The 16,209-nt window shown below is 41.1% G+C and overlaps 1 protein-coding gene across 4 annotated transcripts in view; it reads left to right on the top strand.

Annotated features, from left to right (window-relative positions):
• LOC116732385 (equilibrative nucleoside transporter 2) overlaps positions 1 to 15,979 on the top strand; it is a 17,751-nt gene extending 1,772 nt beyond the window's left edge. The window contains exons 1-13 of one of the 4 annotated variants that reach the window (XM_032582505.1): positions 3,620 to 3,711; positions 4,688 to 4,739; positions 4,866 to 4,947; positions 6,601 to 6,743; positions 6,829 to 6,968; positions 7,051 to 7,185; positions 8,194 to 8,291; positions 8,452 to 8,521; positions 9,576 to 9,751; positions 9,837 to 9,942; positions 10,039 to 10,124; positions 12,965 to 13,164; positions 13,761 to 15,979. In XM_032582505.1, coding sequence (XP_032438396.1) covers positions 4,708 to 4,739; positions 4,866 to 4,947; positions 6,601 to 6,743; positions 6,829 to 6,968; positions 7,051 to 7,185; positions 8,194 to 8,291; positions 8,452 to 8,521; positions 9,576 to 9,751; positions 9,837 to 9,942; positions 10,039 to 10,124; positions 12,965 to 13,164; positions 13,761 to 13,872 — 1,380 coding nt within the window. In that variant the 5' untranslated portion in view covers positions 3,620 to 3,711; positions 4,688 to 4,707 and the 3' untranslated portion in view covers positions 13,873 to 15,979. Of the gene's footprint in view, positions 1 to 3,619; positions 3,712 to 3,737; positions 3,843 to 4,687; positions 4,740 to 4,865; positions 4,948 to 6,600; positions 6,744 to 6,828; positions 6,969 to 7,050; positions 7,186 to 8,193; positions 8,292 to 8,451; positions 8,522 to 9,575; positions 9,752 to 9,836; positions 9,943 to 10,038; positions 10,125 to 12,964; positions 13,165 to 13,760 lie in introns of those variants that run through there. The other 3 variants (XM_032582506.1, XM_032582504.1, XM_032582503.1) reach the window with 3 other exon arrangements.
• Positions 15,980 to 16,209: the final 230 nt, after the last annotated feature.

The raw sequence follows: 16,209 nt of genomic DNA, 5'->3' as shown, positions 1-16,209 counted from the left end.
AAAGCTGGGATATGTTATGCTGCTTATTGGAATGGTCTTCTGAAAACCAAGCAGTAAAACCTTAATTAAATGAATACGTTGGGACAGGTTTATTTCAGGCTCCAGCCTCCCATTAAAGTTGGGTTGGGCTCAGACATAATGTCTAAAGACTCGGTCCGGGTCGGGTTGGGTCCGACCTAAACTTTAGTGCAGATTTCTCCTGTAGATGCGAACCAGGAGGAAGTAGTGAGGCTGCGTGCTCAGAGCCCAGCAGGTGAAGCTCTTATTATTTATATGGAGTCAATTAAGGTAACTGTTCGGTCGGTGGTTTTTATCACTGCGGAGAAAAAGCTAGTTATCTTCATCTGCTTGATTAATGTGTGATGGGGTCTGGATTGTCTGTTCGACTTGTTGAATATTAAATGTGACAGAATGTTGATATCAGTTAAAATTGACAGATAAAAGTAGAACGAATAGTGACGAAGTATTTCTGACGGCGTCAGTCAAAATGACGGACAACAGAAAAGTGTAGTGCGACCTTTGACTCTGTTTTCTCATCTTGGTGACACTTTATGATATTTTGACGTTACTGTTGTGACCTTTCTTGTCTAGGCAAGAAAATAAATGTGTTTTAATGAGAGAATTTCTCATTATAACTAGAAAGTTTCTCATTTGAACTCGCAGTCCTAGATTTTAGACGTTACATGTGAAGTACGTCGTATAAAATGTTATGAATGTAGGATGATTTCAAAGCCCAAATGTGATCCTTTGAAATCAACTGTAAGCTTTTTATTATTTACTTGTGTGAAGGGAAGAACTGTGCAGGCATGAAACAAACTCCCATTTAAGGTAAGTATGGGAGGATCTCATCCAGATTTATTAAGGGATCATGTTAAGCTTTTTGTCATCTGCTTCATGTAACAACAGAAGCTAACTGGGTCAAAGTTTTTGGTTGTTTGAGAACAAAAAGCAGGATTAGCTCAGGTTATGTTGTTGTTGCTAGGAGCAGGAAAAGAGACGAGTAAATAACAGGAGAGATTCTCACATTCAATGAATATTCAACCTGAAATCTCAAGTTGTTTTTTTTTCTTTCTTTGAAAATTGATAGGAGAAACATCTTTACAGTTTATGGGGGAAAAGAGCTAATTCAAATATGGACAGTGAGATTTTGTTCAGCTGACCTTGAGATGGTCAGCTTGAAATCCAGCAGGTCTGTAGGATCCGATGATGTCTGATGCAGGAAGAGGAGTCAGAATAAACAAAATGGAATCCACAATAAAATTACTGGGTGATATTGACGAGAAGGGCAGGATATTCTGTAGGTCCTGGCGATATGGCTATGATTATCCATAATTGTCAATATTGATCATTATAGATTTTTGTTTTAAAAATCTGAAATGCTGCCAGACTTTACTTTTTCTGCTTTATCCTTAATTTCCTCTCCAGCTGCTTTCCTCACTTTCTCCTGTCAACGCCACGATTGTTTTTTTGTGTTTTTCTTTTGTCAAGCGTGGTGGCGAAACACAAAAATGCCGCTTCGCAAGTTACTCAACGGGTTGTTGCTCGGTCACCAAATGGCGAGAAACTTAGTTGATTTTACTCATCTTGCGTAAGTCACCGTGAGAGGTTGAGCAGCTGAAGCCTTTGCCTCCTTCCCTCAGAATGCTGTGTGGTTCTGAATTGGAAGTTCAGTGAAATTTTTGAACGTTCTGTCGGACATATTTTCTATTGATATTGATTAAGTGTCTGTTGCTATAGATGTTATTTAGTTTCTGAGGTGTTTCGGCCACTTCGGCTCCCGTACCCGCCGTTACGCTGGGCTCTCCTCTCCTTTCCACACACACAGAATGAATTAGTCATTCTGGCAAAAAAAAAAAACTAACTCTGAAACACCAACGTCTTCCCAAGAAAATAAATGAATCACTCAAAAAGTTTTATGTCGGCACAATGTTGACCGGAAGATACGACGATTACACAGAAACATGGAGAAGCTAGCTAGCTAGCTGCAGCTAGTTACCTTGTTCTGCTGAACTACAGCAGTTTGTTTGGTTGTGAAACAGAATAACAATAAATGTTGACTTTTTTCTATTGACTTGTTCATTTTTAGTCATTCACATCATTATTAAATACTGTTTGGGTTCATAAATAGCTAAAATGGAATTTAGAAAAATGAAAACAGAAAAAGTGAAATTTTGGGGGGAAAAATCTTCATGGATTTCATAGTTTGTCATATTCTGCTAAAAATAGGTAATTAATTCTGCTTTGCTCTGACTACTTTTAGTAAAACAGTTAGATAATGTGGGTCAGAAGTGTTTTTTTTAGAAGGGTCTGGAAGTGTTTTAAGCAGCTTTTAAAGGGGTTGGATGCGTTCAGACTGTCTCATTTGAGGCTCTTTGTCCTTGAAAGACACAAACAGCTGTCTGTCCGTCCCCATGGTAGAACAGTGTATCATTAATCCACAGTGGGATTTCTCTGTCATTAGCTCCAGAAGGACAAAGCTTTGGGGAATATTAAAGCCGGAGGCGGCGACTTTCTGCCTTTATGTTTTATTAGAACACCAGCAGTTTTTATCATCTTTGTTTTTCCCTGGTTCATAATTTACAAGCACATTGTAATTAGTTCTACTTGGCTTCGTCACACATGCTGTGAACTAATGTTTTGAGTTCTGAATAACCTTATTTCCTGGTTATTGTTAAAGGAAAGCTACTGTGAGTCACTCTGATTAAACATTCTGGTGTTTTGTGAAGAATCCCAAGGCCATAATGGTGTGTGTGTGTGTGTGTGTGTGTGTGTTTCTGTGGTGCACTGTGGTGTTTGAGTGACTGAGACATGCACGTTTACTTTACCATGACTGTGACTCATACACTTTTGTTGGTTAGAAAGAGGAAAACTGAATGCTGACAAATGAGACGAGAACAGATGATTTTGTGAAACTCAACCAAATAAAAATCAGGTTGTTGGGTTTTTTGTTTTGCTTTTTTTCAGCTATGGCTTCCCAACCGATGTTGTGTGTTCATGAGGAACAACATCAGACTGCTGATGTTGTTTGTTCTGTTCAGCTCAGAGCTAAACCAAAAGTGGTCAGACTGAACTTCAGTGTTTCCAGTGACTGGGCTACAGCTGCCAGCCTCGGGGTGTCGGAGCAAACAGGAAGTTATTGAACCTTCAGTCCGTTTGCTCTTTTAACTGGAGGACATGTTGACTCCTGATGTTAGTGGGATTCTGCTCTGTCGATAAATCCATCGGGTTTTATTTAGAGAGCACTTTTGAATGCAATCGGATGTAACAAAGTGTCTCGCAGAGGTTTAAATCAACAAGAAGAAGTTAATGATACTTGATTTGATCATTGGAATAAAGTATGATCTGAAATATAGAAAAAACAGACGTAGATGTAGTGGAAAAATTTACATTGTAGGACACAAAACTATTTATTCTGACAATTTGAGAAATGGGTAAAACATAATGTTTAGAAATGCACCGATTGCAGTTTCCTGACTGATGCTTATTTTGATCTTCGCCGATGCCAGTTTTTTTTGGGAGTTTTTTGTTCTTGAAAAAGTTGCTAAGTCGGCAACAGTGGGTTGACCATAATTAACCGCTCATGTTCAGACGTGATGCGGTAGGCGGGTCTGTTGGTCAGTCCTCTCGCACAGGAGATGGCTGAGGACAGCGGCTGATTTCTCAGACATTTGCAGAGGCGGATAAGATCGGTGGATGAGATCGGTTTGACATGTAAGGCTGAGGCAATTAATTGGGTTAATTATGACGAATTGATTATTGAAATGTCAACTAATTTAGTAATAGATTATTAACTGGACAAGAAAAGGACATTTGCTGAAAGAGGAATGTATTCAGAGCAGTAGGTGAGCCAAAACTGTATAAGATATCAAATAAAAGCCGTTGTCTGTGAATCTGTTCTACCCAGAAGTCCTCAAGTGGCAGTTTTAGCTTCACTTGGTTCAAATTCTGTTTTAAAAAATCTCCTATTAAGCACCTTTTGCTATGTAATTATTAATCAGTGAATCCAACAAATTGTCAACAGATCATTCCTACACTGTATTGATGTTAAGCCTAGCAGAACATTCTGAGCTTTTCACATGTTAGAAGTATTTTATAGCTGCTGACTCATCCAACCAATCAAGCGTTCACTGAAGGAATGCTGTTACTGCATTTTAGGCAATAAAACACTCCGTTTCTTATTTTAAAAAAGGAGTGGAACGATTTTTTTTTTTATGTCTGCTATTATTGCATCAACTAAGCTTAACTGGTTAAATGATGAATCTGCAGAATGTGCCATTTAAGAAAAAAATCAAATTAAAGAAATTCAGGTCAAGTTCACCCCTAATGATGCTGCATTTTATTTATGAAATCTTCAGTAAAAAAGGCATTAAAATCACATGAATGAAGCAAGACCAAATAAATGTAAAAAAAAACAAAAAACAATCTATAACATGATGAGTTAAGTACCAGAAATAATGTGTTAAAAAATTTGGGTGAACCTATGAAAAAAAGTTGGTGTATAGCAGAATGTAACTGACCCGAAAACATCTTGATAACTTTATTACTAAGTAACTAAATATGCAAGTACTTTTGTTTTTTACAAACACTCAGTGGTAATAGATTTCAACCTTGAAATCTATAAATACTTTGTTACGATATTCAGCATCTCACAGGATCGTGATGTTTGTCTTTATTTCTCTGGTTTCAGCAGAAACTCCAAACGTCACTATGAAAGGCCGAACCGACACGCCACAAGACCGGTGAGTGAAACCGTCGCTTCCTCTTATTCATAAAACCAACATGGAGTCTGTTGCTGAAACTTCTGCTTTTACATCCATCTTTCTCTCTTCTGTCTTTCTGTCCCCGTTTCCTCCCGTAATCCCTAGGTTCTGCTTGGTGGGAATCTTTTTCTTCATTCTAGGCCTGGGAACGCTGCTGCCATGGAATTTCTTCATGACTGCCTCACTGGTAAGAAGAAGAAGTGAAACGGTTTCCATAGCGATGCTATATTTGACAGAATGTGAAAAGAAGGATGTGGGTCCATCAGCGCGTTACTTAGAGAAGATGGAAGGAGGGGGATCTCTAGAACAGGAAATGGGTTTTAAAACAAGCAGTAAATGACTCTGTCCTCAATCAGACCAAAAATGATTATTATCAGCGTTATCCTGCAAGTCCTGCATCAGGAAACAGGCTGTCAGGAGTCGAGTTTAGAAAACAAATCAGCAGCAAAGGCTCTAAAAGTCAAACAGTAGCCGTTAATGACTGGAAAGAACGAGAGGCTGGTTACATTTTAACCGATGATAACAACGTTGCCATAACTGCTATCAAACGTTTCGTCTGACTGCTGCAGACAAACGCAACACATGGCTTTGGAAAATGACTCCTACGACACAAGAGGCGTTTCTGGTTACATTAAAGAGGTGTTTTTTTTTTTCTTTTTTTAGCAGATCTCGAACAAAATGTCTCGATCAAAATGAGTCAGAACAAAACACAGTCTCTGTTGACGACGTGCTGCATGATGAAGGGGAAGGGAAGAGAGAGCATGCTTTTCTTTCTTTTTTACCAATGCAAACTGAAAGGAGTAATGAGCGTCTTTTGCTAACCCAGAATAACCCGAAATAATATCCAGTTCCAACCTTTCGGTTTTACCTTATTAAAATGGTTAAAAGTTAAAAGTTCACATGGATAAGTTAATTATTAATTGATTAGAGAACAGACAAAAAGATGTAATGGGTGTCGGCCTAAATCAGAATCAGCAGGTCGGGCTTTTCAGAGATCGGTAACCGGCCAGAAAACTGCAATCAGTTCACCACTAAATATTATGATTTACATATTTGTCCAATGGTCAGAATAATTGTTATCGCGTCTGAAAATGTACATTTTATTTTTATTCCAGCCACTAAAACCTGACTTTCCAATTTTGGTCGATACTGATATTAGTTTGGTTTTTTTATAAATAACTGATGCTGTCAGGTGCTATAAGGTCACAATACACCTTTAGTGTTCCGGTCATATTTTAGTGAAAAACATGGAAAATTAGGATTGGTTCTTTAACATGTTGTTTCCAATGTATCCAATAACAGAGATAAATAAGTTGCTAGGTTTGTCACTAGTCGTTTTTATGAAAAGTCTCTTGATTTGTCCCTATTTTGAGAAAGAGCAGCTGGATTAGTCAAGGTAGTTGAAGAGAAGTCAATCAGTCGCGTCACAACTAGTTAGCCTGTCATAACAGTGATGAGACTTTTATACAGCAGCAGTCTTTGGTCAGAGGCTCATTTACATTCACTCCAACACTGACTGCTTGTGGACATCCTTCCATCCACAATGACTCTTTGAATATACTTGGATGATTTGAGTTGGATTTGATTTCCTTTCAGAATAAATAAAGTATTTTTGAATAGAATACTGGAGGAAAACCTGCTAAAAAAAATGTTTGTTTTTGGATCAGAGCTTCACCTTCCAGCAGCAGAACGACTCTAAACATTAAGCCAGAGGTACAACAGAATGATTTAGATCAAAGCACATCCGTATGGTGGAGCGGCCTAGTAAAAGCCCAGCTCTGTTTCCACATGTCGAGTATAAATAAATGGGTCTGATTTGACTCCTGCTCTCTGTTGGCAGTACTTCCAAAGCCGCCTCAACAACACGGAGCTGACGAACGGGACGGCGGTCAGGAAGGAGTATCACTTCAACAACTGGATGACCTTTCTGTCCCAGCTGCCCCTGCTGGTCTTCACCCTGCTCAACTCCTTCATGTACCAGAGGTCAGCGCTAACAGGCGGCGCCGCCCTGGTGGTAACCTGGCGGTCCCGGTGCGACCCCGATCACCAAAAATGTTTTCCGTTCCAGGATATCGGAGGCCATCCGCATCGCAGGCAGCCTCGTCTTCATCCTGCTGCTCTTCATCCTCACCGCAGTCCTGGTGAAAGTGGACATGCATCAGGATCTCTTCTTCTCCGTCACCATGGCGATCATCTGGTTCATCAACTGTGAGTTTCTTTGTCTGGAGGCTGTCTAGAAGCACCAGTTTTTTGTTTTTGTACACGTTGTGACGGTGCTGCTGGTCCGCAGCGTTCGGCGCCGTGCTGCAGGGCAGCCTGTTCGGCCTGGTCGGCCTGCTGCCGCAGAACTACAGCGCCGTCTTCATGAGCGGCCAGGGCCTCGCCGGGACCTTCGCCGCCATCGCCATGCTGCTCACCACAGCCAGTGAGCCGCCCCCCCACACACACACAAACGCATCACACCGCACCACTCTGTTGCCTAGCAACGTAGTAAAGCCGCTATAAATGGGCGCCTGAAATCCTTGAAAGTGCTTGGATTTCATGTAGGTGTTTTCAAGGGTTTACAGTTGCAACCTGATATTTTCACACACTAATAGACATTTTCTTTTCACACCGTCTGAAGTTAAATCAGACTAAACATTTCCTGTTTCACACTGCAAAAGCACAAAATCTTACCAAGTACTTCCAGTCTAGTTTCTAGTATAAAATTATTTTAATACACTTGAAATAAGACAAAACTATCTCATAAGTAACAATACTTAATAGTCAATAATTCTTTAATATTGATCGAAAAGAACTATTTATAAGTGAAATAATCTACCAGTGGAACTAGACATTTTAAATTATAAGAAAAATGACTTGTTCCACTGGCAGATTATTTCACTTATGTCTATATTTTAAAAAATCAATTAAAAATAATGAATTAATTATTGAATTAAATCAAGCTCCTATAGCTTGCTGAAATGTTACTTGTAAGTTAGTTTCGTCTTGTTTCAAGTGAACTAAGATGGTTCCTCTAAGAACCAGGCCACAAATACATGGTAAGAGGTTTTTGGGGGGTTTTTGTCAAATTGTTTGGTTTTTTTTTTTTTTTTTTTTTTTTTGCTCGAACCAGTCAGGTTTACAGGTTGTTTGTAAGAGAGACATACATTTTTCTATATACATTTTAGTTTACCTTACCTCTGCTGTAGAACATAGAATACTCACAAGAAATTTTTGATATCTAATAAATGATATTACATAATAGTGAACTGAAACTGTCTTTTTTTCTTTCAGTTCATTTGTATTGTTTTCATCTCCAAAGTGTGAAGACTTGCCTTGCAAATGCATGAAAGTTGCTGTGGGGAAAAGCCTGTGAACCCTGATTAAAATCGGTTCATTTCCAAGGACGCATTTCATGCCGAGTCTCGTTCTGTTCCCCGTTGTGACGCAGGTGATTTGGACTCTGAATCTGCAGCCTTGGGTTACTTTATCACGCCATGTGTGGGAACTCTGCTCACCCTGTTGAGCTACCTGCTGCTGCCACACACGGTCAGTACGACACACAGACTGCAACCTTTACGTTGTCATTTTACGACAGTAAAAGCTGCTTCGTCTGCCTGAGAACCTGCGTAGATTAATTCAGCTCTGCCGTGTTTTTATAGTGCTGTCTGGACTTGTTTGAAATTCCATTGTTGTTGTTTCTCTGCAGGAGTTTGCTCAGTTTTACCTGAACAGAAGCAGCAAGTATGAAGAAGGCACAACGGACAAGCTGCTGACTGGTGAGACTTTGTTTAGGCCGATAAATGTGCTTCACAGTGTGACTGAATCAAATCAATTCGCTGGAATATTATCTCATTAGGTTTGTTGACTCTCCGCTTATCCGGTTAAAAGCCAGACAAAGGCGGCTCTGTTAGTTGTCACACACACACACTCACTCACACACTCACATTTTCCGTCCTGCTTCGAGCCCTGAGGTGCCTCCACTGACTAATTAGACACAGGAAATAAAGGATATGATAAACCCAACTGGTATGGAAGATAACAGAACTTTTTCCACATTTTGTCTCCTTACAACCATAAACTTGAATATATTTTAGTGACATTTTATGAGCCAGACCATAAGTGGAAGGAAAACTTCACTTTTTCTCTTTTTTTTCCCCCAAATTAATACGTCAAAAGTAAAGTGTGTGTATTTTTGTTCAGCTTGCTGAGTCGGTGTTTTGGAGAATTATGATGTTTTCATACCTGATGGTTGACGGGGAACAAAATTGCAACGTTTGTCACACATTCTGCTGGTGTGGTTTTCTTTCACGCCAACAAAAAGGTTTGAAAAACTTGTTCATCTTCTCGCCTGTGGTGGCGCTGCACCAAAAACCACTGAAAGAAATGACACGAAAACCTCTGAAGAAGACATTTAGCGCAACTCTCTTCTTCATAAAATGAAGTGGTGTCAGATTTTAGTAGTTCTCTTGTGTTTGGTAAAAAAAAACAAACTGGGAGCCATTTTTCCTGCTAGCGCTAAATTAGCATGTTTGTCTTGGTTGTAATTACCCAGAATGCCCTGCGCTGTAATCCACCTCCTGCTTTTGGAAGTGGACTAGTTGGCGTTCGCATATGCATTCGAACCGCACCAGAGTTCACTTCAACCAAACTGAGACCTAGATTTGTATTTTGTGAGCGTTTTTCAGAGTTTAGTTACTCGTTCACAAAACGGACATTTTAGACAAACGGACTGGAGTTGGACTGAAGCGGACAGACAGAACTGGCGTGAATGCGCTGTTAGTTACAGCTGTAAGCAGAACGAAATCTTGACCAGAATGCTCTGAACTGCAGACGGAACCTCTCTGGAGAACGGGAAGCTGAATGGCCACGCTAACTGCACGGTGGCCACCGTAGCCCTCAGCAGCAGCAGCAGTCGGGACGAGGCCAAGCTGGAAACCAGTCCAAACAGGAGCGAGCAGACCGACAGCTCTGCAGAAAAAGCCTCGGTGTTGGAGGTGTTGAAAAAGGTACGGGATGAAATTCTGGGAACCTCCCGTTTTCTCTTTGCTGCTTCTTCAAACGTACAAATCGTTTCATTTCTTTACGTCTCAGATTTGGGTGATGGCGTTCTGCGTGACGTTTGCGTTCACCGTCACGCTGTCCGTATTCCCCGCCGTCACTGTCGATGTCCGAACAGCATTCCCACATGGAAAATGGGGTAAGAGTGAGCAGCGCTGATTCAGAGAAGATCTGCGTTCAACATGGAGCCGGTTTACTGTCGTTTTCCTCCCTTAAATTGTCTCTCCTCTCTCAGAACACTACTTCATCGGGGTGTGTTGCTTCCTGGTCTTCAACATTAGCGACTGGTTTGGCCGGACCGTCACTACGTGGATACGCTGGGTGAGCCTCCAACTAGGACTGAAACGATTCCTCGAGTGATTAGAGTACCTCGATTATTAAAATTCCTCGAGGAAAACTTGCCTGCCTCGAAGCTTCGATAAGTTGTGTCTTATTATTTAATGCACCGTGTTCCGGCCGGGTCGTTACTTGCGTTGCGCAGCGCTCTCACTTCCGCCTCAGTTGTTGACGGAAGCTAAGCGTTAGCAGCATAACGTCCAGGGACCAATAAACATCCTTAAAAAGACGGGAGCGAAGCCTGGAGTACGGCAGCTTTTCTCCTCCCGGAGCTGCTGGTTCAGAGCGAATGGCGGGGACATTTTCCCTAAATGTCCTTATAAGGTGTTTAGACACATATTGGTGGGGACAGTTCTTTTTCTTTTTTTTTGTCTGTACAGTGTGCTAAAAGAGAAGAATGTCGCTGTAAATAGCATTCAAACCCCATGCAAATGCTAACAGCTCGTTGGTTTCTATTTTTAGCTTACTGACGGTTTATATTCCTACGAACACAATATGACCTCAACCAATCAGGGAACCTGCGCCGACCAGCTGGCAGGAGTGTTTCTGGACATTTTCAATCTGTCCCTGCAGCTCGCCATGGTTCCTGAGTGCCTCAAGTCTTCCACCATCATCCCTGTACCGAAGAAGAGGTCCATCACCAGCCTGAACGATTACCGGCCCGTCGCTCTGACCCCGGTGATCATGAAGTGCTTTGAGAGGATTCTTCTGAGGTACATCAGAGACTTCATCCCCGCAAACCTGGACAGCCTTCAGTTCGCCTACAGAGCGAACCGGTCAACAGAGGATGCTGTCTCCATCACTCTGCACACAGCCCTGACCCATCTGCAGCATCCCAACACCTACGTCAGGATGCTATTTGTAGACTTCAGCTCAGCATTTAATACCGTCATCCCAGACAAGCTGGTGCTGAAGCTACTTGAGGTGGGGCTGCCCGCTTCACTGTGCCACTGGATCAGAGACTTCCTCACCAACAGGCCTCAGGTGGTGAGAATAAGTGGCTCAACATCGTCCCCACTGGTCCTCAACACAGGCACGCCGCAGGGCTGTGTGCTCAGCCCAGCTCTCTTCACCCTGTTTACACACGACTGCGTGGCCATCCACCCCACCAACACAGTCGTGAAGTACGCGGACGACACAACAGTAGTGGGTCTCATTTCAGACAACAACGAGACCCACTACAGAGAGGAGATTCTGCAGCTCACTCAGTGGTGTTCAGCCAACAACTTGGTGCTGAACACAGGGAAGACCAAGGAGGTCATTGTGGATTACAGAAGGTCCAGGAGGACGGCTCACACTCCCCTTCTCATAGATGGAGAAGTGGTGGAACGTGTGGACAACATCAAGTTCCTGGGCCTCCACATCACGTCTGACCTCTCCTGGAACACAAACACCTCCCACCTGGTGAAGAAAGCACAACAAAGGCTCTTCTTCCTCAGGAAACTGAGACGGGCTGGACTTTCCTCACGGCTGCTCGTGAACTTTTACAGGGCGATGATCGAGAGCATCCTCTGCCTCAACATGACTGTGTGGTATGGTAGCTGCACAGCACTGGAGAGGAAACAACTGACACGGGTGGTGAGAACAGCACAAGGCATTGTGGGATGCCCCCTCCCAGACCTGGACTCCATTTACACAGACCGGGTCAAGAAGAGAGCTGGATCCATAGCGATGGATTCCAGCCACCCGGGCCACAGACTGTTTGTGCCGCTGCCATCAGGCAAGCGGTACAGGAATATACGGACTACAACAAATAGACTGAGAAACAGTTTCTTCCCCACAGCCGTCAGAGCCATTACTCCCTGCCGCCCCCCCCTCCCACACATATCATAACCTCGCAGTCACACATACATATCCCCCACCCCCACACAGCCATATTGTTCTGCACTTTGCACTGTCACATTATCTGTACTTTGCCATAATTGGACCTGCTGCTACTTCTTTGGTGTGGTTGAGTGCCTTTAGTTAATTTAGTTGTATATATTGTTATTATTATTATTGTGTGTTTGCTTATTTATACTGTATATATTTGACCTTTTGCACGGGAGCTGCAATGGAAATTTCGTTGAATTCTGTTCAATGACAATAAATGCTATCTATCTATCTATCTTAACCGACGTGTTGCTCAGTCTTAGCGTGACGATTGATGTGAGAGTGAATTTAGGAGAACAAAAGTTCCATCATAACTTCCTACCTGTACATTTAAAGAGAAGCAGCAAAGGCAAAGGAGGCTTATTATTATTATTATTATTATTATTATTATTATTATTATTATTATTATTATTAGCACAGCTAGCTAACAACTGATGATGTCATCCAGGACTTGTGACCTTGGATTATAACCTCTGGTGCCTGGAAGTTGAGCTGCTAGTTGGTCATGAAATATAGCAACAGTCTCTTCATGTTCAATGCAGGAACACATTCCAACTGGACTCTTAGAAGATACTTTTTGACATGAGTTATGACAATATTTAATATTTTTATTTTTTGAATTTGAGTTAATTTGTCAGCTTTTAGAGAGTTTAAAATTTAGACTCTCAATAATTTATCCAGCTTCAGCCACTATTTTTTCCTCCTGTTCTCTTTATAAATTCAAACACGATGCTGGAAAGACAAACATGTAGAATACGAATTAGATGTTCCAGCGTGTTTGTAAAATTTCATCCTCATTTCTGTGACCAACACGAAGGAAAATGATGAATAATTGTTATTAGTTCTAACAAATGTGAATCAGAAAAGTGCGCACATTTAATACAGCTCCATCCAACCCAGGTGGGAGGATTATACGTGAATTGAACGTTTCCTCTCTCCCTCCTCCCCTGCAGCCTGGTAAAGAGTCTCGTGTGTTCCCGGCCCTGGTGGTCTCCAGGGTGATCTTCATCCCCCTGCTGATGCTCTGTAACGTCCAGCAGCGCTCCCACCTGCCCGTCGTCTTCTCCCACGACGCCGCCTTCACCCTCATCATGATTCTCTTCTCCGTGTCCAGCGGTTACTCCGTGTGCCTCTCCATGTCCTACGCGCCACAGTGAGTACACCGCAGCAGGCGGCTGACCTCTGACCCCCCTGGACTCTGTCCCCACTTGTTTCACAACTCCGCCACCATCATTCTTCATCTCTTTCTGATCTCACCTGTTCTGGAATTTAGTTATTGCATCACCTAAAAAAAAAAACTTTAAACAGTCAGACTGGTTCTGTGTGTGTGATTCTCTTCATTCTGTTGGTCTGACTCATCAGGTCTTTGTGTGACTTGGGAAGGTTGCAGCTAATTCATGATTTAACAAGGCATTTGAGAACTGCTCTTTATAAGGTTATTCCTGTCTGATACTAAGATTAATTTGATTAGCTCTAACAATAAAGGGAGAAAGAAGCAAAAACAAAGATGGTTGATAATTTTCAAGAACGTTTAGTAAAACTTAAACCCTAAAGTCGCCTCTGTAGTTCTCGAGCACGACTTTTGCTTCTGTCACTACACGGCCCTCTTGAAACCAAACTGAATGGAAAATCTTATTATGTGCAACATAATTGAGAACGTATGCATGTTTTAGTTATGTTAACATTCTGAATAACATCGTCTTTAGTGACTGGCGGCTAAAATCATCTGGTTTTGTGGCGTCTCTCCAGACTGGTGGAGCCTAAAGATGCCGAGACTGCAGGAGCCCTGATGACCTTCTTCCTGGCCCTGGGTCTGTCCCTCGGGGCCGCCCTGTCCTTTCTCCTCAGGAGTCTGGTGTAGTTCCCATAGAAACGGCACGGTAAAGCACCTCCACACTCCTTGAAGGAGTGGCTGTCAGTTTGTCTAAAAACACATCCAATATTAGTTTTCATGTTAAGTTAAACTGGTTTCTGTTCAGCATGTCGTTCCAGTGGAACAGAGAAACATTTCAGGACTTTCAGTCCAGAACAATCCGTACATCATTCTGAAGCCACGTCAGTTTTCTGGGTTTTGATCGCTTGACAATGTTTGTTTTAAGACAAATATTTTTGTATTTTTTTTATTTGTACATTGTTGTTTTGTAATGATTCAAACAGGAAGTAAAGCCGAATGAACCAGGTACTACAACAGGATTTCTAAGCACTACAAGCTAATTTGATGGTAAATACTGCCATCTGGTGGCTAAAGTGTGTAAGGACATCTTGAGACATTGATTTGAATCAGTACCATGATTGTTTATCTCTGATTTTATTTCCTCATCGCTATTACTGGTGAGGTCCCTTTTTTTTAGTGTGTTTCAACTTTCTTTCCCAGCCTGCAGCTTCACCTGGACTCCATGTGATCAGCTGCTCTGCTTATTTCCTGATTAAAGACCAAGCAGCAGAGGCTTCCTACGCATTTAGTTTCAAACTTTCATTCTTTTAAATAAATTGAAAAAAGCAACCCAGCATAACAGTTTTTCCGTACTCAAATTCCCCAATTTCACTTATTTATTTATTTAACATTTAAGTCTAAAATCTGAACTTTTTAGCTGCTTAGCCAACGTGTTTGGGTTTTATCTCTAGATAAAATCCAAACGTTCCACATCTGAAAAGAAAAAAGATGCTGGAATCTGTTTTCGGTTTCTCTTAAAAGTATTGAAAATAAAATATTTTTTTTAACCTTTGGAACGACCCGGTTTTCAGTGCGAGTAAAAAGAACTCTGGTTTTATTTTTCCAGTCCTGAGTTGTTTAATCGGAAGATGAACTCTGTGTGTTTTCCAGTGTGTGCTGCTTCGTGATGTTTTACTCCTCATTTTGACACCACCGGAGTGTTTTTGTTTGTTTACCACTAAAGATAATTTTCAGTGCGTTTATGTTCCTGTTTATGTCGACAATGTGGCAGCTGTTGCTTCAACACGTTTTCTTTACAATGGGATCAAGAAAAAAAAAACCTTGAAAGTGTCTGATTTTGGTGATTTTATTTATTTAATTTTTTTTTTGCTGGACTTCCATCTACTGTAAAACGGACCAACAACACAGTGAGGAGACGGCAGAACTTCACTGCAGTTAGACGAAGACTAATGCATGAAATCCAGTTCCATCAGAACCAATAAGGTTCTGGAAAGAGACTCAAATGTTCTGGGGGAGTTTAAGATTCTGTTGCCTTAACGCGCGGCCCGGTATGTTCCGGTTCCCACTTTGGCGATGACATGAAACTGTACAAGCAAAATGTGTTTTGTATACCATCAGTATCCATAGCAACAGACTGCGTCCTCATGTTTTCAGTTCCGACCGAATGACCATGTAGTGAACCGCTGTGCCGTTCACAGTAGAAACCAGTGCAAAGGGAATCTTTTTTTCATTGTTCCTGTCAATAAATAAATGAACAGTTCTGTGACGTCTGCTGGTTTATAAACAATTAGAGTGAAATAGTACAAATTAAAATCTTAAAGGAAAATATTTGCTCTACTTAAGTCGTGTGGATTTTTTATCAAAAACCAGATGTTGGTGCATCAAAATCTTTTTTTTTTTTAGTAGTATTTTTATTAAAATTGGCTAAATGCATTAAATGTTTTCAAAGAGTGTTAACCAAATCCTGCTCTTATTGCTGAGGGAAGATTAAATGTTTTCTAGATTCTTCTAATTTGCACATCTGTGGAAGTCCATTTCTGCCATGAAAGGAAAGTCATAATTTTGACATCCAAAATCATAATTATGAGACGACCACACTGTTTCTCTACGGCATCTTATCGTTCTGACTTTAAGTCGTGAAATTAGAACTTCCTGTTGGACTTTTTTTTTTTTTTCTTTTATGGCACAAATGGCCTTTCATACAAAAATTTTAGATTTAGGATTCACACATCCCTTTCCTACACAAGATGAGTTTAACTAGTATTTTATTGAAAATTTAACTAGCCAAAAACAGAGGGAAAATGACTCATAATATTGCATGCCTGCATAATGTGGCACAAAAATGTATTTTGTAAAAGATGTTATTTTATTAATGCCTTTGAGTACTTTTGACAAAGTTTGGACGCCTCTGCACTAAGAATGAAGTCTATTAGAAAATGAAAAACCTAATTTACATTAATTACAAACTGATCTTATGAATGTAGATTGTTTATTTTGATCCATAAAACTAATGAAAACCCAAAA

The sequence above is a fragment of the Xiphophorus hellerii genome, chromosome 14 (assembly GCF_003331165.1).
Source record: "Xiphophorus hellerii strain 12219 chromosome 14, Xiphophorus_hellerii-4.1, whole genome shotgun sequence".
Lineage (NCBI taxonomy): Eukaryota > Metazoa > Chordata > Actinopteri > Cyprinodontiformes > Poeciliidae > Xiphophorus > Xiphophorus hellerii.
The sequence above is the reverse complement of the archived record's forward strand: the minus strand, read 5'-3'. Positions and strand labels throughout refer to the sequence as shown.